The sequence below is a fragment of the Coloeus monedula genome, assembly GCF_965178545.1.
Source record: "Coloeus monedula genome assembly, chromosome: 12".
NCBI lineage: Eukaryota > Metazoa > Chordata > Aves > Passeriformes > Corvidae > Coloeus > Coloeus monedula.
In genome coordinates, this window is record NC_138792.1 from 13,415,189 (window position 1) to 13,438,248 (window position 23,060).

Here is a 23,060-nt window from a genome sequence, read left to right on the forward strand (position 1 = left end):
ACCATTTTCATTTATCCCTTAGAAAAGAAACATTAAAAAGCAAATGGTATTTGAATAATATCTAAACTTGTGATAGCATCTGAGAATACCCTTCGTTTGTCTTCAATTTGTTTCTTAAAGGGGTTGTGTTTTATACTACCTTTTTAATAAACAAACTCATGAACAGAACAAGTCTTTGCTGATTAGTTTTAAGATAATGTATTTGTCTTTTTTTCCTCAGTAAAAGATACCATAACATTTGGTGCACAGGGGCTTCAGTTTATAAAACACATGTGTTAACATGCCAGAGCTTCCAGCTGGATCCAGTAGACACACTGCTGGAACTGTAAGTGGGATATGGTATTTGTTTCCTGTTTATGGGTTTGGTCTCAGCCTTCTTCCTGGCTTGGGTGTTAGTGGACCTGCATGGAGAGAAAAGGAGCAGGAGGGACCACTGCAGACACTGTAGTTAAAATTGAGGTTGTGAAGATGTTTTTAATAAGTACAAGTAATTAATAAGGACAATTTTAATTTTTAGTATCAAAGTATTTTTAAATTTTTTTTTGTCAAAGCTTTGACAGTTTGAATACTTCAAAAGCACTGGAAATCAGTCATTCAATTCCTGTACTGAAGAATAGGGATTATAATCCCATTTTACCCTGTAGTATTTTCTAGGAGCTTTAAACTGATGCCATCTTAACCTGAGGAGAGCTTTAACTGCCCGCATGAGAAGAAGATCTCAGATAAGGTCTTGAAAAGCTTTAGCAGAGGAAATGTCTGCCATGTGAGACAGTTTTGAAAAGGGGGTCAGAGAAAGAGCCATGGAGATGTTGAGGGCACTTGCCCTGCTGGTGAACTGAAATCCAGTCTGTCTCACAATGAAAATGTGTTTATGCAAACTGTGTGTCAATAAAAGACTAAGCACCATCACGAGAACTCTCCCAGCCTGGTAGTTAAGTTGTTCTGGGAAGGGCAGAGGGTGGATTCATATGTATTTAGGCAGAGGGAATTGGATTGTGCTCTCCAGCTTTCTGGGTGAGTAAACAAACTCCTAAGGTACTCTATAAGACATAATGCAAACTCTTTCCTGCTACAGCCCTTACAGAACGAGAATTTTTTTTTTTTTCCTGTGGTTATTAAAACAGATCCAGCAAAGAAAAGAGAGAAAATTGGTTATCCAGTTTATCTGGGTTGGAAACAGGTCATCTTTTTCTCACAGGTGTTTGTAGTTACCAACTTAATAGTAAATATTCTGTAACATGGCATAGGAAAAGTCCTTTATCATCCTGGCCAGGTTTGGTTCTCTGCCATAACTTGTTTATCATCTTACTCCAAACTTTTCCGAAGTCCACACTGTCTTCTTTATTGCGTACACATTGTCATAAAAAAAAAAGCCAAACAAACGAAACCTACTTACAGTCCTATTTTCCTCATTCCTGAAACCTCCTAACCTGGTTGACTCGTTGGAGTGCATTTCATGCATTCTTAGCAGATAGGCTGAAGGAAACGCCTCGTTCTGCGCAGCTGGAGGCTAGAAAGTGTGGGGAGTTCATGAATGTGGCTTGTCTTCTGCTGCAGTCACTGCAGTGCACTCAGCTGGCCGGGCCCAGAAAGAATCCCGACCTGCTGGACACAACATGAGTGTCCCACATCTGGAAAATCTGACTGGTGTGACACTGCTGCTGACAGTGAGTTAAGGTAGGAGAACTCACCAACTTCTTCAAATGTTCCCTTATTTGAGGGATAACTTGATGAGAGGGAATGCCTGCTTGTTAAATTGTGGCTTAATACTAGGGAGGTGGGAATTTTTTTTGTTTTTACACTGGTTTGAGCTACATGAAATCCAGAATTAAGAGTTCCCTGTCAGATGCTCCAGTGATGGGAAATCAATACTGCTGGCAAGGGTGGGGAATGTGAAAAACATTGTAAAGTATTAGCTCTTGTGGTGAGCTGTCAACAGCCACCACTCTTAAGCCTGTGTTGACCATGGGTCCTTGTCCACCTGAGGGAGAAATAACTTGGACAAATACTTGCACTATTTTGCCACTTTTAACCCGTTCTGAGAGTAGTGTGATATGAGCTGGGTCCATTTCATCCTGAGCTCCACTTCTACTCTATTTTGACAATGGTTTGTGGCAGACACAAGTTGGAAGGATTTCTGCCTTCTGCAGACTTTGTGCTGGATGATGGAATAATAGGAAGTTCAGGTAAAGAAGACTACAGTGCTCCAAATTTAGGTCCTGTCTCCTGGGACATTTAGAATCTTTATGTGCATATGATCGCCGAGAGGACTGAGATGTAACCTAGGTTATACCCAGCCTACTTTTGGCTACCTGTTGGAAAGCACAAGCGGTTTTTAAGGGAAACAGTGGGAAAGAGATATAGGGCCTTTTTTTGTTTAAAATATACCATTTTTCCAGCGTTGTAATTGGTCATAGTCATACAAGCTCCTGCACATGAATAAACTATGCTAAAGGAGCCCAGAATTAATGTCAGGAGCCAGTTATGCATGTTAAAGTGGTACAAAGACACAATGGCTTGTACTGAGTGAAGAACAGGAAAAGTGATCCTCTGGGCCAGCGCTAATGCTTTCTAAATTGTATGTTGATGTGTAGTGCTGGAGCAGAGTAGGAAGAGCTGCTTTGCTTCTTGCTGTCAATATGACTCCTTGTCCTTTCTCAGGCCATCTGCTTGCTCATGTCTTTGCCAAGCTTTCACTCCTTGGGTTGGAATTTTCAATGGCAAGTGTTGGCCCCCAGCTGAGCAACCGTAAAGTTCCTTAACCTCAACAACAGGATGCTTTCTAAAACAATACTGGGAAAATCCAGTGTCTCTTCCCATGCTCAAAGTCCTTCCAGTTGGGTGGCTGGGTTGTGCTAGTTCCTGCTTCCCCTCATGGGCCTTGGGAAGGTGGCTGTAAATTGGGAAGAAGTGTTTTTTGGTTTTAAGTTTTCCGTGTCTGGGAAAGCTGGGTCAGTTTTAAAGTTGTGAAAGACTGTCTTCTGAATCAGATGACTCTGAGAGTGTGGCCTTGCAGTCCTATTCCCACTGCTGTGTTTAGGTGAATCTAGGAGGATGGAACTGGAGCAATGCAATAGAAATCCTGAGATAAGGACTAAGGACCTCTCGAGTTTGGACATGAGTTGGCAGGAGTAACTCTTGGTGACAGGAGATATGGGTTGGCTGAGCAAGTAACCATGAAGCAGGGAGAACTGAACAGAGAACATGGGGGGAGATGGAGGTAACAAGCAAAGCTAGACATGGAAGCAAGTAATAAACATGGACAAGAAGTTTGTAGGTGAAGGCTTAAGCATTAAAATGGGGATAGATTATGGCTTGATAACCTTCATCCTCATATTTCTTAATATCTGGATACTTGTTTTACAGCCTGAACAGTTTTTTTCATGTGTAAGAAAATTCTGAGAAACCATTTGAAGGCACTCGTCACAGGCACTTCAGAGTATCCTTTGAGACAAAAATTAGTGCAATGCTAATTGGAAAGCTTCTGCGGACTGGGGGATTTATGACTAGGAAAGAAGTCAGATAAATGTGTTGAACTAGGTTAAGCAGTGCTGTGTATTGCAGGGTTAGTTGGATGGAAATACATATCTAATGATTCATGAGGTTTTGTGCAGTACAACTGGCTATTGGCTAAAGGTTTCCCTGATGTCTGAAAAATAACAGCTTTCCTTTTGCTACCATGGTAAATCAATTATGCTGTGCAGTGTCATGAGCTGACAATGAGACTGGAAAATTGAATAGAAACAGCAGGCACTTCACTGCATTTGTAACCTGAGCCTTGCTAAATATGATTTTGATTAGAGCAGGACTTGTGAGCTCTGGCTGGGAACTTGCTCCCTTGCAGCCAGAAGCTGTACAAACACGTGAAAACAATGCTTCTCCAGGGCAAGCAGTGACATTCCTTGTCTTACTCTTACCATATCTGGCAGCAGAGATTTTTAAAGAGAACAAAAAGGAGTCTTATAGTCTTCCGTTGACTTCCTGCAAGCTATTTTAGTGGAGCTCCTGCCTTGAACCTGTAAATTCTGGTTGACCCAGAGTGTGTTTTAGTCTTGCTCCAAAGTTTCAAGCAGCTGGCAGACCCACCATGTTCCTACTAACTTGTTTCAAACAAGAAAAGGTTATTTCTTTTGTTGTTTGGTTTTTGGGTGTTTGGTTTTTTTTTTACTTGAATTTGCCATGATTTAAATTTCCAATGATTTAATCTGAATGTCTTTTTCTAACAGGTTAAGCAACTAATTACTCTTAGAAGTCCTTTTGTTTTGGAGATCTGTGCTGACAGTGGTCAAGGTACTTCAGACTTTACCTTATCTAAAATTATTATTTTCAGTTTTAATGGAGTATAGTGAGGTTTGGGGTTTTTGTTGGTCTTGTTTTATTTGTTTTGGGTTTTTTTTCACTCTATCATTACGTTTTTTGAGCAATACAAAAATCAGAATTGGACAAAACATCTTGATAAGTTCACCCTGAACTTCATTCAGGGATTGTGCCACCTCTGAATTATTTTTTTTTAAGTGTTTCAGTTCTTCCAGCACAGTTCCATCATGAGGGCACATTTGCACGGTACTTGGTCCTTAGCCCAAAATTATAAAGTCAGGGTGAGAAATGACAGCTGGTGGATAGATGTGCCCATTATGCCCAAGTATTTCATTTTAGAAGTATCTCATAAGGAAATCAGGAAAGAAGAGGTGCATGGAAAAAGCAGAAACACAGAGAATCTAATCCTACTAGTAAGTGTTCTTCTGGCCCCTACCATTTTTGGGATGAAGCTGGGCTCACCACTCACTAGGCACTTGAAGTTGAATATTGTCTCTCTGACCTGTCTGGTTTTTTTGGTTTTGGTTTTTTGGTTTTTTTGGTTTTTTTTGCAGGGACTGTTGGTCATAGAAAATGGAAGAAACAAGGAAGCTCTCCCCAAAGCTGAGTAAAAGCAAAGAGCCTGTGAAAACAGAATGGGGATCTCAGAGCGTCGTGTTCACCTATTTCCAAGGGGACATTAACAGCATGGTAGATGAACATTTTTCTAGAGCTCTCAGCAATGCCAAGAACCCCCAAGATCTGAGCACAAAGCACAAGGGTGAGACCGTTGTCCTGAAAAACGGTGAGCTCCTTTCCATATATGAGCCTGGTGTTGGATGGGGGTGACTGGCTTTCATTAAGGAATTTAAGATCCATTGAGCTTAAATTTGGAATTGCATGCAAACAGAAGGCAAGAAAATCATGCTTGTAAAGCCCTAGGTTATGTAGCTGGGACTTCCTGGGTAAATCCCTGTGATTGCTGGAGTGATTCCCAAGCTTTCCACGGGCCTGTTGGCAGGACTAGGTCATTGTTTTCCAGCATCATTTTCCAGCCAAGCTTCTCCATCACTGCTGGAAGCAATAAGTGCATTATGACTTAACTTATCATCTTCACAAAAATCTATTTGTCCAAGCTTGCAACTGTCAAAAACCTGCCGAAGTTGGTGGTTGTGTAGTACACATTTAATACTTAGTAGAAACTTTGATGGTGGTAGTTTAATCTGCTTTTAGTATGAATTTGTGGTTGATGTTTAAGATAAGCAGCACTAAAGTGATTATGTATTTCTGTAAAAATGAATATGCCATCTGGTAGCATTCCCTTAGAAGTCCACTGGAATTTGCCTTGGGGAAAAAAAGTAAGAATTGATGAGACTTCAGATGCTTTTTTTCTCTTTTTAAGTAGACAGCATGTCTCCCCATCAGTGGAATTTCTCTTCACATTGCTACAAACCATATCCGTCATCTTCTGCAACGAGCATGGCAAATTCTGCTCTGAATTTTTCTGCTGCTGGTGTGGTAGGCCAGTGCCAGCCATCATCTCTGCAGAGTCATCCAGCTCAACCTGCAGATTTATGGCCCTTCCCTCCAATTGGAACTCCCAGTGTCACCAGTTCAGTGTATCCTCACACCCTCCCTGACCTGCATGTGGCTGATGAGCCGATCTCTGACAGGAAATACAGTTCTCTTCTTGGCCTTCTGCAACAGGAAAGATGCTTAGCATCCATGCAAGAATGCACCATGAAGCAACACTCAAGTTCTGCTTGTTTGACTGGACCTGCCAGGTTACAAAATATGAGTCAAAGTTCAGCTCCTGGGGGAGGTAAGAAAATAACTTACTATCACTTTATTCTTTAATGGCATCTGATGTAAAGTGACATCTCTTCCTAAGCTTCTCAAGCTGGATCCAACTTCAGGCAAACCCACAGAAATCTTTTACAGTAGATAACCCTGATATGTACTGTGGTACTTGAGATCAATTAGCCCATGTAGTATGGGTTAATCAAAAAACGTACGTTGCCTACTCACACAATATTTTACCTTCTGGCTTACATTGGGGAGATATTTTAAGTGAATATAAGCTTTATTCAGTGCTATCACGATCTCTAATACCCATGGGTATTAGGTGTTGTGTGTACCACACGCCCCCTCATTGGGACCAGAAAGGGGTGGCCAGGAAAGATCCCTGAGCAGCCTCTCTCACTGTGCAGGCTGTTAATTATGTTCTGAATACAGGATGGGAAACTGCAGCCCTTACCACATGGCCTGGGGTTTTTCTCCCTCCCAGTCTGTCTGTAGCTGGAATGATGAGGGTACAGGGGCCGGTGGACCAGCCTTGCCTTGCGTCCTGGCTAAGAGCTCCCTGCCATGAGGCACTGCTGCCCTGCCTGCCAAAGGCTGTGTCTGCTCCCTGCAGATTTCTCAGAGCTAATGAAATTCATAGAGTGATGATTGTTGCTTGTTTATTATCCACAATTACTAGGAATCCCAATACTAGGTACTACCAGCACACAGCAGAAAGATACCTGAAGTTCATTTATATCCCCACAGTGTCTAGATCTGCTGGATAAAATTGCTCCCTTGTGAGTAATTCTGCCTTTGAGAAGCTCTCTGGGGTCAGACTTCCTGGCCTAAGCACTGATGCATGTTGGGGTACATCTGCATTGGTGTTCCTGGGCGTTCCCCAGTCAGGCAGCTTGACACTGGTCTCCAAGAAAAAGGGTTGTGGAATTGCTTAGGGAATCTGCTGAAAAAATACAGTGCATCCTACCTGGTGCTTCTAGACAAAAAAGATCAGGCATGTGAAGAAGCAATCCTGAGGCTTAGGTTTCAAAAAATAAGCAGCTGTGAAATATCTCCTGGTTACCCAGTTTTGAAACTGCATCAGCAGGACTTTGGCAGAATGTGGGTTAAAGACTGCCTGCAGATACAAACAGGAGTTTATCTATGGTTTATCTATTTTGAGGATACAGCAGAGCTATGTTGTTATGAGGACCCTGACTGTAGGTGTTTTGTTAACTTATTACTGCTAGAATGTCTAATGCCTGTCTGTGTCTGTGCATGGTAAAGGGAGAATGTCTGTATCTTCAGCTGGAATGCAAACTTTCTGCTCATGGTATATGAGCAGAGGTTTTGTGTATGTGTTGCACAGGCACTCGCCCTAGACTTTGTGTAGCTAATGAATGTGAGTTTAATTAAAGACACTCTCTGAACTGGGATTTCATTTAAGAACAAGGTAAGGTGCCCTCTTCCCCCAAGGGGGCAATGTGAGCCTATCAACGCTTGGGAGCCCCAGGAACTGACTCATTCAGAAAAAGAGGTATTTCATGAAATTAGTTTTGTGTTGAAAACAGGGAAACACTGCTAAAAACAGTGGACTTTTTTTCCCAAAAATTCAGGAAGAAAATGAGTGAGGGAAAAAATTGAAAAGGAAATTAAAGAGCTCAGTATTCCCCAGCCATTACCAATTAAAGTCTTTGCTTTCAGGATGTATACAGGGCTTTTCTGAATATTTGGGAGCCTCTAAACACCACACATGTAACACTATCCTTGTGATTATCAAACAACCCAACAAGGATAGATAAGAAGTGGCTGGTCCATGTTCACAGGAAGTCTTTGGCAAATCCCTAGGATGTGTGCATTTAGTTTGGCTGTAGGAGTCCCTGTTTCTTGGCTCTATCTGTTAAATATACTTCTTGCTCTGTGTCATGTTTAAGAACAGCTGATATTTATATTTCTGGAAGTGTATGTTGCTGTGCCAGACCAGCACAGAGCTCCTCAGCACCTGTGCTATAGGCTGGGCTGCAAAAGCGCAAGGTTTCTTTAGTAACTACTGTCTACTTTTAGCTCTGTGCTGAATATCTGCTCATTGCTGGTATTTTTAATTTTTTTTTTTTTTAAGAGAGGAAATCAAGCTCTCACCACGGCTCAGAAAATCCCAGTGTAAGTCATGCCACTGCAGGTGAGTAAAGAAACCAGCAGGTTTGGAACAAATCAGACAGCAGCCTTGCCTATGCATGCGGCATTAAAGATGCTTCCTTGTTTGCTTCCAGACTGTATTTCAAAAGCTTGTTCTTCCCCCAGATAGAACCACCACCCCCCATAACTACATTAACAAAGAAGAAGAAAAACATGACATTATATTAAAATGAGATACTTTTTTTTTTTTTTAACCCCATCTACCTTAGTTTCTGTGCTTATACCATCAGGCTGCCATTTCACAATGCGTGTTTTGCGCTCACTGTCCAAGTTTCAGATCCCAGAAAGATAGAACAGCCCTTGCATTGTACCTCAAGCACTCATGTGGTAACACCGCTGCAGTTTGCACCAACAAACCCACCATACTGCTGGGTGAGTTGTTCTAAGAAATTATTCCCAAAGCATTCAGGCTTCCATATTTTTATTGGTCTCTTGAGACTGGTCATACCCCGTGTCGGTTCTTTGATGTGCAGTGTTTTGCGGATACTTTGAATGGGTCATTCTGGTTATTCTAGTAAGGGCTCTTTTGCACCAGACCCAAAGGTGCAATTTTGTTTGCGTGACATCTTAAGAGATTGTGAGGACTGTGCTGTTTGACTGTCCTGATGCTGCTGTGTCTTTCAGGTATTCAGATTCATGACAGAAGACGAGATTTGTACTTCTAGCAACTGGATGTTTCTACTTTGTTGGGAAAGGTAAAGTTATTTCTGTGAACTTTTATTATTTGCAACTGTGAATCAAGACGAAATGAACTGCAGCTATCCTGTGTTTTTCTCTCAGCTGGAAGAATACATGTACTATTTACTATTTGGGGAATGACAAAATAATCCTTTTCTATACAGTAAATAATTTCTAATGTTTGTGGTATTAACCTGACAGTATGTTTGTTGTGGTGATATATTGTCTATTTAAGACTTTTCATGTAGCCCTCTTGAAAGGATTCCTGCACTTTTTAATCTTTCTGTGTTTATTCATTTACCATCTCCTGATAAGAAGCACAATTCTTATCAATGCAGCTGATAACCGATAAGTGCAGGGATGCAGTTAGCATAAATTCAATGCTGCAGCTTCTTAGCTTGATTTGATATCTCAGTATTGTTTAAAATAGTCTTAGACCACTTGCGAGAGACTTCAACCACAGGCTAGTAAAGCACATTATTTTATTTATGTTTTGAAAGTGCAGCAATTTGTAACCATACTTGCCTTCAGGGATCCCAGGGATACTCTTTAGAAGTTATATAATATGCCTGTGCCTGAAGGCTCTGTTTCGCCGTCTCACTAATGTATAATCATCCTCTAGAAAGCAGTGAATTCACAGTAGCTCTGAGAGGAAACCTGGATTCTCACTGAGTACAATTAAAATACCATTCAGCAAAAAGCTGTGGGTAGGACTCTTCTATTTTCCCAGCCTCTCTGCAGGTGTAAATAAACTCTTTGGGTTTATTTTTTCCTTCTCCATTTGTTATACATTAATACAATATAATGGAGCATGATTAGCATTTTCTGACAGCTCTATGCAGTTGCGTAAGGCAATTTGACCTCTGAGATCACAGAGCTTGTGATTTTATAGAACAAATCCTGAGCTGGTGTAAGTGTTTGTGACTGTTGCACCAGATATCTCTGCTGCCACTGCTCCAGTTGTAACACCTTGTGTAATTTTATAAATAATGTGAGTTTAGTAACATCAGGTACTAATTTACAAACTGAGATTTTAAAATGAATTTTTTTTAATTTTACAGGTCTGCTCTAGAAGTTACCTGCTCTAGATCAATCTGAGATCACAAGATTTAGTTAAAATTCTGTTTTAACTAAATTAATAAAAGATACACCAATATCCCGTCTCCCTATAGATGAGCACTGAAAAAAACACCCACTCTTTTTTAATATTTCTACAAAAATACCTTTCTTCTCTTTTAAGAATACTTTTCCAAGTAGTTTTCTTTTGTTATCCCAAATCACTTGATTCCCTGATTTTTAAGGCTACATTGTAATATAATCTGACTTCCTCTGTGGGCCAAAGCCAAGATTTCCAAGCTGTGCTCTGTACATCTGTCTTACTGGCATGTGCTATAAGTCTAGCGAATTATAATTCTATTGCTTCAAAATATTGAAGTATTTTTTTTCTTCCTCTTCTATCCCTTCCAAAGGAAAATGCTTATGTAATTTCTGTGCAAGGTCTGAGAAGACAGTAGATTTAAATGCTCTTAAATGTAGTGCTTCCTTGAACAATTTGGTTCTGGGCATGTTACAGCTGGGAAATATTCAAGACTGCTTATAGAGTCCTTCGTGCTGGTGAATCAGCCAAGTGGGTTTGGACAGTGTGGGGGGGGGGAAAGCAATTGTTTTTAAATGCATGTCCCTTATTGCAAGAACATGAGGCATCTGCCTTGACAGGGTAACGCTGTGAGCCGTTGCTGCAAGGTTTGTGTCCTCAGTGTCCAGCTGTCTGCAGACCTGGAGAAAGGGAGCAAGTGTCCAAGTAGCCCAAAGGTCTCTGGACCCCTTGGCAGCGCAGGCTTCACACCAGGCACACAGATACTTGCTCTCCTCCCTGGCTTTTAGAGAAATGAGGATGGAATATAAAGCTGCGGCACAGAGGCTCTGCTACTTTGGCATTTTGTCTTACACCACCACAGCACCGTGCACCAGAGTGTGCCTGCATTTATGGCGTCTCACTGCTCTTCTGCAATAACCATTGTTAACCCATCGCTCCAATTTGCCTCTAATGTTTTAGTATAATAGAGTTTTGAGCGTTTCACAGAAGTTCTCTACATCAGATAGGCTTTTATTTATATGTGTATGGATTAAAACAATATAGATACACATCTATGCTCCTCTAAAATATTGTTTGTCCAGAGTGGAGTGTTTCTTGCTCTCCAGCCCAGGCTGTTGCTGTGTTCCTGTGCTGTCCTGCTGTCGTCATGTTCCAGTGACTGTGTCTTCATTCCCATTCAGTACGTACTCTCCTTCCTGGGAAGGACTTGGCAGCTGGGACACTGCATCCAGCAGCTGCCATCTGGTACTTCCCACAGTTATTTTCCATCCCTCCTCTGAATGCAGCAGTCCTGGAGGTGATGGGAGAAGGGATACTGGATGTTCCCTTTTCAACAGCTTCTGACTCCCTGAATGCTAATGGGCCTCTGCAGCGACCATTCTGAAGGATAGAAAGGGGCCACGTGTTACATCCCTGGAAGTGTTCAAAAAGTGTGTGGATGTGGCTCTTGGGGATGTGGTTTAATGGTGAAACACAGTGATGCTGGATTAATGATTGGACTTGATGCTCTGGGGGATTTTTCCAACCGTAATGATTTCATGATTTTCTATTAATTTCTCTGTGAGAAACCACTACTTGCCTTTGATTGGGTGTCCTCTAGTCCAGGAATAACTTGTTTGCACAGATGGCTTTTGTCCTGTCTTTTTCTGATGGGCAGATGCGATGCCAGCTCCATGCTCTATGAGCTCTGGTCAGAGATTAACGCATTGCTGAGACGCATTAGTCTCAGAGATTTATGTCAAGCATTGGACATGCCTGCCCTGTGTGGAGTCTGGGCCTTTTTTTACTCAGCTGCAGGAACGAACTGGTGTGCATTTTTTCCACCATGTGTGACCCAGGACGCAGACACTTTGCAGGCGTCTTGCAAGCTCTGACTCCTCACATGAGCTGGCCCTGGTCCAGGTCTTCCTCTGAGGGTCGGATAAACCTTGTGGGTGGCTGGGAGCAGCGAGCTGGTTTAGCTACTCCACCCTGCTTTAGTCACTCATTAGAGTTAAAAATAGTCCCAGACTGCAGTGACAAACAAGAGAGATTCTTTTGCTATGAAAGAAAAACCTAAAGTGTTTTATATATATATATATATATATATATAAAGGCAGCAATGTTCATCACTTTCAAAGAAGGGAACACAAGTTTTCATTTGCTTTCATTTTTGTTTGGGTGTCAATTAATTTGTCCCCTCCCAGGTGAGTGAGGGACACCTCATGTACCCATGTGGCATGTTGTAGCCTTTGGTAAACATTCAGTCATCACTGGAATTTTCAACCGGCTTGTGGGTTTTAGTTCTCTTTTCTGGCAGGCTGTACCAAGCGCAGCAATCCTGGTCCAGGGAAAAAGTGTTGCGACACTTTGTTCTGTGTTGTTTTCATGCAGTGTCTGGTTTAAAACACTGCATGTTTTGGGCTCAGGGCTCTATTCCACTTAGCTGCTGGCCCACTGAGAGTTTGGTACTCCTCTGAGCTAGCATATATCATTACACTTGGAGGATTTCAGCAGAAAACTGGTGCAAACTGCTGGTTTTGGTGCCTTGGTATCTGGGAGGGGTTTCAGTATCATGGGCCATGTCAGAGGGTTACTGCTCTGACAATATTGCTGCACAAGCAGCTGCTCTAGGTCACATCCTACAGATCACAATTTACTGAGGAGGTGCAAGGGTAGCTGAGAGGTGGGCAGGCAGCAGCTGGGCTCTCCAGAACAGCACAGAGGATGTTTGCAGGTGACTGGAGCTGTAATGGAGCTGGCTGAGCCAATGTGAGCCAACTCAGATGCGGTGTTCCGCAGGACCAGGGTTCAGCAGGAGTGCCCAGGGTCCCCTGTGAGCCACCATGAACCTGGCTGAGCCTAGTGCCAGGAATTCACTGCTGTGATTCGTGCTCTCCCCAAGCCTGGTTTCTAGGTGGGGGTTAAGTTGGGTGCAGCAAAGCCCTCAGAAAGGTGGCTGCTTCCATGACCTTCATCCTCACCTCTGTACCCCCATCTCATTCCATTGTCCCAACCTGGGATTTGCAAGCTCTGGATTTGTGTCTGAGCAGGGACATTTGTGTTTTCCCCACCTCTCTTTCTCCAAAAGGCTAATGCTGGAATCAGCGCAGGCTTATAAAACTATTATCAAACAGCATTTCATTCTGGAATACAGCAGTATTACAGCTCCTGATTATGACCTTTCTATCTGAGATAGGGATAAAATAACAGCTCTTTCCCCCACAAAAATAAAAAGTTTCTAAGCTCAGAATTATAAAGCACTCAATTAACTCCCAATACTGTGTTTTCCCAGAGCGCGATGTCACTTTAGATAGATCCCTCTGCCAAACAGAAAAACAAATTGAGTGGATGGAAGGAAACTGAATGTACTGAACACCCAACGGGCATCGCTGGTGACTGAGTACAGCCTAAAATAATCCTGCACCAGCTGTCTGTTGGGCACTGTCATCCTGTGCCTGGAGAGCAGTGGAGATGCACCCACACTCCACGGGCTTCATGTGAACTGCCCAAATATCAAGTCTCAAACGTGCTGGATAAATGATATGTAAGAGAAGTTGCCATATGCAGCTCCCCAGCCAAGGTACAATGTGTGTAGCCTGGATACTGTGCTCAACCCACTCCAGGGGAAAAACACATCAGCCAATTAAAAATGATAGGCAATAAGGAAAGTTCTCCAGCTGGACTTTTTAATGCACAAAGTTGTTTGGTTTTTCTTTTCTAAGGTAGACTAAGTAGATTTTAAGGTAAACTTCCTGGCTTTAGTCAAGCTGTCACATAACCAAGACACTTGAGGCATGTGATGCTGTCACAGTTCCACTTACCCCACGTTGTTCGTTGGTGCTGGATTTGTGCCACATTTTAGGAAAAGATTAGCATGAAAACTCTTTTTTTCCCCTTCCCAAGGTTGCACTAATGGCTGCTGACTGGAAGTGTGCAAAGAACAGTCAGGCATTATTGTGCTTGCGAATGACAAAGGGACTTTGCTAGAAAAACAGCAGTTAAGGACTGTGCCACTTCTGGATGCCCAACAACCAAACTTGCTGTGTAGCACTAAGGTGATTTACTCTGACTAAAAGAGCAGGGGCAGGAGAGGCTGGGCCTGTTTCCACTCTGCTCCATGCAGGATTTAAGCACCCTCTTGCTGACCTCTACATTTGCAGAGCATGAAATGATTGCCCAACACCTGCCCTGGATGATTGGGACTGTTTTTCTGTGTTTGTTCAAATATGTAGGAGCAAGATCATGGTTGCACTACTGTCTCCTGCAAAAAAATTATTACAGAGAATTTGGTTTATTAGATGGATTTAAGGCATAAAATCCACATGTATCACCTCTAAGGTGGTACATTGAACAGAGGTGGTCAGTGGGGCTCCTTCCCCATCAAGTTGGGGCTGAGCTGCTGACAGGGCATGAGTCAGGACAGGGCTGGAGGATGAGCTGGGTCTGATGAGGAGGCTTCTAGGTCTGCCCTTAAAAACACACTGTTGTGGGGCTCGTCTCACAGGAACACCCATGGGATGGTGGGACAATGGGATCAGGAGACAAAGCCACAGTGGAGCTCACAGACCTGGGCAGACAGAAAGTCAGGGATGTGCCTCATCCCTGCAAGGCATCCTGGGCAGCATTCTCCTGGCACAGGCACAAGGAAGGATGCCCCTGCCTGCACAGAAACCTGTTGTCTGCCCACAGGCTGGCTAGAGATATCCCAAAAAGGAATTGGGTTTATTTGGGGTTTGGGTCTTTTTTCTTGCTTCACAGGAAAGCAGCCTGAAAATACTGGTGAGAAATGACAGTTTGGGAAGCAGCTCTGGGATTATCCTGCAGAGCTGGTGCTGCAGCAGACTGCCAGGCTGCTCTGATTCCAGGCAGTTTTCCCACACTGACAGGCTGCAGGGCACAAAACAACTGTGTAACAGTGACTAGTGAGAACGGCTGCCTGTCTCTATGAAGAAGCTTGGGAAGGGAGGGGTTTCAGGAAAATAAGAGCCTTCTCTATTGCTCCTCCTTGCCTGGGAAAAATGCTTTCTGTGGTTTTGCAAACTGGGGAGCACGAGAACGCAGAGCCAGGTTTATACCCCTGTGCAAATCCATGCCCTGGTCTCTAATACACACAGCTGCAGCAGGCACAGAAACCTGCTTTAATGCAGACTGAAAAGCCCAGGATTTCCTGGCCTGATTCTGCCTGTTATGCTTATGAAGGCAGACACAGGCTCCCTCAGATGCAGAGGAACATCAGGAGCTGCAGCTGTGGCAGTCCTTCCCATGCCTCTGAGTTTGTTTATGTCAATAAGAGCAGGAATGTTGCACATGTCTGTAGGCACGACCAAAGGAAGAAATTAGTGTCTCTAGTCTCTCTGGCTCAGTTTGTGCAGTTCTGGAATTGTGTTCATCTTTTTAAGCAATCCTGAAAGGAGGGAGAGAAATCTGCAATTAAATCGATACATACGTAAATGAGCATCTGCTGCAAAACCAGTTTTACTTCTTTGTGTTAAACATGTATTTCTGTTGATGCATTATTTGTGACATATTCTTTGTCTACAAGGGTGTCATTAAATTGGATTTTGGCTTCATTTAAGCAATTAAATGAGTCAAATCATTCTAAGCATTTGCAGGATTTTTTAAGCTGTTATGTTGGCTCTTGATGCATGTTCTTGAGGCTGTCTCGGCTGACAGCTACTTTGATTATTTATGATTATTCAGAAGTAGGTTTGGATAAATTATTCAGGTAATAACCAGTTTTTGGGTTTTCATGATTAAATGTGGTTGGATGTGAAACTAAGAGCCCTTCTTGCAAGCCTGCATTTAGATCTGGTTTGTTTCTGGACTTCTCTAAGAACCCTTCAGAAGCAATGGCTTCAATCACTTCAGTCTAATTCCTTGGTGGCTCTAAAATCAAGTAGCTCTATTTCATTCATCTAGCGTACAGGAAAAATACTGAGAGCCTGTAGTCTTTATGGCATGAAAGAAGATGCTGTTTCTGCCCATGGAGGAAATAAGTCTGGTCTTACATTTTTCCTGAATGCTCAGTGTAACTGACTATCCGGGGACAAATGTGATCCACTATTTTTTTGTTTGTTTTCAGAGCTTGGATCTCCCTAAATCTCTCTTCAAGAAATTTAATGTATTCCTAGCTGATCTCTTTGGAAAAATAATAGTATTAGTGATTATGATGTGATCATTCATTCTGCAGTGATGCTCCAGGGATTGCTGGGCTTCTGTGTTGTGCTTGGGTGCTGCTGGTGTGTGGGTGGCAGGGTCAGAGGATGAGCATCTCCTCTTAACTTGGGCAGTCTAGCTGTGTCAGTATGGCTCAGTCAGGAAGGTTGCTTGATCTCACCCTGTTATATATGTATTTTTTTGCAACAGGTCTTCACACATGTGCAGTAGTCTCCTGTGTCATTGGATCAAACAAATACTGCATCTCTCTTTGCTTTCCAGGGTTTTTCTCTTTATTTCCTGGTTTGTGTTACTTCCACCACTACAATGCAAGGAGAGTGAGAACAGTCAAAACAGCAAATCCAAATGTCTGGCTGCTTCTGCACATTCCAGCACCTGGCAATTATCACTCTGTGTGCCTGAAGGTGTGCAATGTATTTGCACGCGTGCCATGAAGTTTGCCTCTGGTTTGTGAGTGCACTCATGGTGCTGCTGGGGCTTGTGAGAGATACATGGTGCAGCTCCTGGGTGACAGATGCCACGTCATGATGCTGGCATGGTAATTCCAAGAGGCTCCATCAGTACAAGGCTCATCTGGAGATGTTCAGATTACAAACATGCTCAGTAAACGCAAGGACTTTGACATTTGTCACACTCTGCTACTGCTGCAGTCTTTGAACAGTATATTGGCTGTATAAACAGCAAAAGGCCCAAGAATAAGTAATGGTTTAGGGCAAGGAACACAAATACTACCTTTTGCCTTTTGATAATAGAGAAAGATACTTGGTAAAGCCGCCTGCATTGCCCAGTGGAAGAGGGATAATGCGAAGTTCATGCCTGCTCCAGGCACAGTGCTTTGCATATGCCTTAGTCCTCAAAAGGTGACAGTAACAGACTGCAGGCAAGCCAGATCTTCTTCCTAAGGTCCAGGCTCTAACAGCTACCACTGCTTCCTAGGGAGCCATGCTATGTCCCAGAGCTGCTGTCAAACAGTGCAGTGTGGGAAGCAAACTTCCATCAGGTTTAGCTTGGAAAAGTGCCACATTACTGCACTGCATCAGTAAAACCAGTGAATTCTCAAGGCTAAGGAAGTGGAAGCTATAGAGCAGCTTGGCAAGAATCAGACAAGGTGAAGCAAGGAGAAAGAACTGTTTCTGTTGCAGTGTGTGACCAAACTGTGGTGCTCCCAGCTCAGGGATGCTGTGGGGGACAGCAGGAAGCACAGGTCTCTCCTAAACGCAGCTCTCTGGATGTAACCTCCAGTGTAGGAAGTTACAGGCAAACTTTGATGTGGACAAGGTGGATCCTTCATTTCCTTGGTTGTCAGCTATTCTTGGAGGTCAGCATTGCAGCTGTGATCTTAATGTAGGATGGCTTTTATGCCTGGTGTCTCCTGAGCTCCAGCTGGGCTGGGCTGGAATTATAATCCAGCCCTTGATCTGTGTGATGGTGTGTGCTGAGCATCATGCTACCCCATCTCACATCCTCTAATGTTGTGTGTGTGGACCAAAACCACTGGGCAATGTGCTGCCAATCCAGGGGAGAGCTCCTGCCACCACCACACCCTGCAGGGACACAGAAATTCAGGAATTGTGTCTGGTCAGTGCTTCCTTGGCCTTAGTCACATCTCATAGCTGCAAGTGCTGGGGTTTGGTGCTCACCAAGGCTGCACATTGGACAGATGTATGAAACCCTCAAGGGTTCCTCATTAATTTTGTATGTTAGTATCCCCAGGACAGCTACGGAACTTCAAGAGCATTTAATTTCCCATGCAGAGCTCTCACCTTTTTCCTACCTGAGGCATAATTTTATGAATGACTCACTGGCACCTTGCCACCCAGCAGGAGCCACCACGCTGCAAAGGGTTGTAGTGGTGGCTGTTAGGGAAGAAATTTCCTCCTCATTCTGCGATGGAGCAGAAATTTGCCCCATCCTATGAACACGGGTTATCCAAGGCTGTGAAGAGGACATGGCAGCGGAGGTTTCCAGGGAATGTTGCTGCTCCTGTGCCATGCAAGAAGGGTCCCCACCCTGTGGCATGTCCCCACCTGTGCGAAGGGATTGTAAATTGTGCTTCTTCCCAAGTCTGGAGAGGGATATCTCACGGTTTTAGTAAATCTACTTAGAGCAAGGAGTGATTATCCACATCTTTGCTGTGTGATAGTGCCTTTGGCCATGACCAAAGAGAACCTGGAGAACCTGGTGTGGATATCAGTGGGGACAGTGTTTGGCAGCTCCTGGAATGGGCTAAAAGGACATAGTTTGTCTTAGAGATGCCCATTGCCTGCCATCTGGCCTTTCCATATAGTTCTTTCCAGGTACCTTGAACCTCAGGCTCTAGTCTCCTGGGAGATGCCTGTCCATCCTCACCATACAGGGTGGAAAACTTGCTTTACATCTTCTCCCTGTGATCTCAGGTATGTGAAGGAAGGTGATGTGAGAGCTCTGGGTTTGTACAAAACACTTTCTTATTTGAAAACTGGGGCTCATTCTCAGAGACCTGAATCCTGTGCTTCTACCCTCTGGGACAAGCTCAATGGGTTTTCTGCCCATTGCAGACCAAGAGGTCTTTTCTACCTAAAGTCTTCTGAGGCTGCTTTATGCAGCAGCCAGTGCTCAGAAAATGAATGTGGTAAACATTAGAAGGAGGTTGTGTAATTACCTGGTTTTGTGGTTCATGATAATTTTGCATGGGTGGGCACTGTGGTGTGAACTGACTTTCAGTTCCATTGATTTTCTTGCCCTGCAAAACTTAAAAAAACTCACCCGAGTCCGCTTTTCAAAGACCCCAACAACCATCCCAGAGGCTGCATGCTCTGCTGTTATGAAGGGAATTTGGGGTAAATTTGCCTTTCTGCACCAAATCCAGGCTGTGACTTACAGACTCTGTATGTGTCAGTGCAACAGAGCTTCACAGCTGTGTGCTTGTGGCAGCACTAGGACTCAGCATTGCAGTACATCATTATTAGCTGTAGTGATTCAGCTCAGTTTGAAAACCGGGTGAATTCCTGGGCAAGGAAGCCAGGAAGAGCAGTGATGTTCCTCAGGAGCTGCATTGCAGGGTAGCAACTCAAGAGTAGCTCATGGGAGGGCTGGGACCTCATGGTGGGTTGACCTTGGCTGCCAGATGCCCACCCAGCCACTCAACAAGACAGGGAAGGAAGCTAAGATGAAAAAAACTTTGACATATGGACTTGGATATCACTCTGCAATTACCATTGTGTCCAAAACAGACTCATCTTGGGGGAAAAAAAGATTTTGCTTTTCCTGCAGCCTCACACTGAGATTCAATCCACCCTGAAATTATATTGCTCTGCAGATTAGAGCTGGCATAATGATTTTTTTCTATATATGCTGAATCCATTTGGCTATTTATAACTCTGGATCTTTACCCTTCCCAGCAGCAGAGATGCCTCATTTCACCAGTGATGAAATTGAGACCAACTGACTTATCTAAGGTATCATAAGCAACCAGACGCAGGCAGCAGGAGAAAGTGAGTGTCCTGCCTTCCAGATCCATCTATATGCCCAGATCCCAAAGGCAAACAGGATGCACATCGTGGCTGGCTCATGGCCTGAAAGGGGATGTAAGGAGGCTGATGCTGAGAGAACAGATTGGGATGTGCTCTAGGTTTGCTTTCCTTTCTGTCCAACCACTGAACTTGGTTTCCGGTATGATTCCCCCAATTACTGTCATAGAGATGACAACACAATACTTACGTGGGTAGATTTTCTTGTGGCTCAGCAAAATGGTGATTGTTGCATGTTCATCTTCCCCTCCCTGAATACTGGGGAGAAATGGTCCTTTTTTCCCTTTCCTTACGCTTAGTGCCAGTAATGTTTTCCTTGAACAGCATGTTTGGGGTTTTCCTTTCATTGTGTTTTGCAGCAAGTGGCCATTCCAGCATTCAAGCCTCTCTGACTACATCACCTCTGTGTAATACTTCCCTCCGGGTGTGCAGGGGGTTTTAGGCCAAAGATTTTCCACTTTGAAATAAGGTCACTTTTCTGCTAAAAGGGAATTACAGCCTCTGGGGTTTGGTGACTCATTCAAGCGAGCGAGGAGAAATATGTCCAACAGCCTGGGCTTATAGGGAGCTGCTCTGGAAAGAAAACGTGTGTCCTGAAAAGCATCTGTCTATCCTCAGGTGAGTTCTCATCAGTGAAAGTAAGGGCATGGTTGTTCCAAGGGGGTGTGGGGATGTGCTGTCGGGCACCCTGGATGAGCCTGGGCACCAGCAAAGAAGTTGAAATCCCATGGCCATGCAATTTGATGTGGCGATCTGGACCCACAACTAGCACCCACCCATGAGGCACATAGCTCTGTGTCTGATTTATTATGCATGAGATGTGTTTCCAGGGGTCTTCTCCATGAGAAACTTGTCCCTCTGGTGTGACTTCATCCTGGGGGACCTGCATGTGGATACTCATCTCAGTCTGGGGGGTTTTTTAACCCCATCATATCCTGAAACAGAGTGCTTGAACAAGCCATGTTTCTCTGTTTTTTCTACACAATTTTTTCCATATCTTACAGGAAATCTCTGGCAAGCTGCTGACACATTCAGGGGTTTCCAGCCACCAGCCCGTCACAGCCTGAGTATGGTGGGAGAGGAGCCAGGCGTGGGGATCCAAGAAGGGCTGGTGCTCTGTGGGCACTATCTGGATGCACCTCTGGCCCCTGTGGTAAATGTGAGATGAGCTGAGGTCTCTCAGCCTCTGTAAAGAGACAGTGAGCTCTGAGAAGCACCCTATGTCTGCCAGTAAGAGCCACAGGTACCTAGAAGCTGTAATGGCTTTGCTCCCAGCATCAGCAGGATGCAGGAGCTGGGGCTGCAATATCCTCTTGGAGATGTCCTGCTTGCATGTCAGAGCCTTGCTGGCTGTGATCCACCCGGGCTGGAGCCACCTCTTGGAAATGCATATCCTCTGCGTTGAAAAGGGCAGAGGAGAATGCTGAACTGGCCCATCCAATGTTGTGCCATCACCAGGTGCCATGCGTGACCACCCCTGTTGTCCTCATTGCTCATTTTCAAGTGCGCAGCACCCTTTGCAGAAAGGATGCTTAGCACAGACATCTGACCAGGGTGTTTGGAGACCTGCAGATCTTTGGGTGGTGACCAAAAGAATAAAATTCAAAGCAGGTATTCCTGATGACAAGTGTGTCTGGCTGTGATGGAAACAGTGTGCCAGCAGGAAGGAGGGCTCAAGCCACAACCCAGCCTTTTGCCGTTGATACCTGTGTTGAAAAGGAAATAATCTGCCTTGGGAAAATAAGGTATTGGTGGGGCAGCTCATCTACACAGCAACCATGGTTTCAGCTTTCTCACTGTTTAGAAAGAGAAACTACTGTTTAGAATCTTAAAGACCCTCATGTCAGTAAGTCTGGTCACACCATCCCACTGCAGCACTGCCACAGGGAGTGTCCATCCCCCACCTGGTGGACACCCCAAGTGCTACAAGGAGAAGCAGTCCCCAGACCCAGAGATGCAAACTTGGCATTTGTCGTCATACTGCCACTATTTTCCTTTCCAGAACCCTCTCGGAGCTTTGGTGTGGAGGTGGGAATTTGGGGCTGAGGCCCTGGTGCTTCAGCCTTGGAGATCCTGCACCCCAGTACTCCAGGACACTGCTGTAGAGGAAAACAAAAGAGAAAATTAATTTCTGGTGCTTCAACACTCCCACTTATCACACACAGCTGCCTCTGTGCTGCTTAGGTGTGAACTTAGGCATGAGCTGACGCTGTGCTGCCAGTGATGTTCTTGTCCTTAAGATTGAGAGTCTTCCCAAATCTCTACAGCCAAAGCTCCTTTGCTTTGCAGTGCCCCAGTGTCCAGGATTTAGTCCATGAGGTACCTTCCCACACAGGCAGGGTGGTTTTCATAGCACCAGGGATATTTCTTATGTCTTGTTTCCTTTTAATTTCACTACTGAGGTGACACTGAGCTGATTGTGCTGCTCGGGTGTCTGTACTCAGCCCAGTCAGGAGTTCCTACAAAAGGGGGGTTGTCTATGTTCCTTTGACCATCAGGAGAATCAGCTGAGTGAGGTCAGTGCTCAGCCCAAACCCAGGCTTTGCACCCGCTCTGGTCATGGTGTCAGGGCTGCAAGACTGGCTTGGGACTGTCACCCACTCTTCCCTGCCGTGGCTGCCAGTGTTTGGGTTGAGCACACACTGAGCCAGCCCTGCTCGCATGGACTGTGAGGAAAGCCATTGTGAACCTTTGACAAGACACTCACCAATCATGAGGTGCCACTTCCTTGCAAAGGAAACCTGCACCTGAGGTGTCTTCAGACAGAGGAATTCCTGAAGCATCAGTGCTTTATGGAAACTGGCCTTTCTCTTTTCTTTAAACAGGTCTTGTCCCTTGCATGAGTGCAAAGAATGTTGTTATGTCAGCAGCAGCTTTTGCAGCTTTACGTTGCTCTTCTCCCCACAAAGCTCTTTTCTCTGCAGCCTGAACTGTGACCACATCCCTGGGGCACTGGGCAGGTGAGGCAGGATGTGTGCTTGACTTCAGGGCTTCTCTGGCATCTCCTGTGGCGTCACATCCCAGCATGGAGACCCTTCATTTTTAGCCACAATTTTCCAGGTGGCTGTGTGAGGCAGGGATGGAGGGATGGATGGGGCAGGGAGAGGAGCCGGGGGAATCAGTAGATGGCAGAGTTGTTCTCTGCTCTCTGCTGTTCCTCTCACAGGTTCACAGGGATTTTATGGTGGATTTGTTACCAAGATGATGCCCCAAGGCTGGAGGTGTTCAGCCTGGCCAAGGAGCAAGCTGGGGCTGGAACTGAGGTGAGCATTCCCACCATCGTGCCACAGCTGCAGCAGGAGTGGCAGTGTGCAGGGAAAGGGCTCCATGTGATGTCAACATGA

At 44.4% G+C, this 23,060-nt stretch overlaps 1 protein-coding gene across 1 annotated transcript; it reads left to right on the top strand.

The window, feature by feature from the left end:
• Positions 1–4,100: 4,100 nt before the first annotated feature.
• VGLL1 (vestigial like family member 1) lies at positions 4,101–23,060 on the top strand (the record flags this gene model as incomplete). The annotated part of the gene is made up of 8 exons (XM_082289134.1): positions 4,101–4,120; positions 4,227–4,290; positions 4,872–5,101; positions 5,702–6,118; positions 8,198–8,257; positions 8,546–8,646; positions 8,899–8,969; positions 22,883–23,060. The coding sequence occupies exons 3-8, from the start codon at positions 4,891–4,893 to the stop codon at positions 23,058–23,060; spliced, it is 1,038 nt and encodes a 345-aa protein (XP_082145260.1). The 5' UTR covers positions 4,101–4,120; positions 4,227–4,290; positions 4,872–4,890.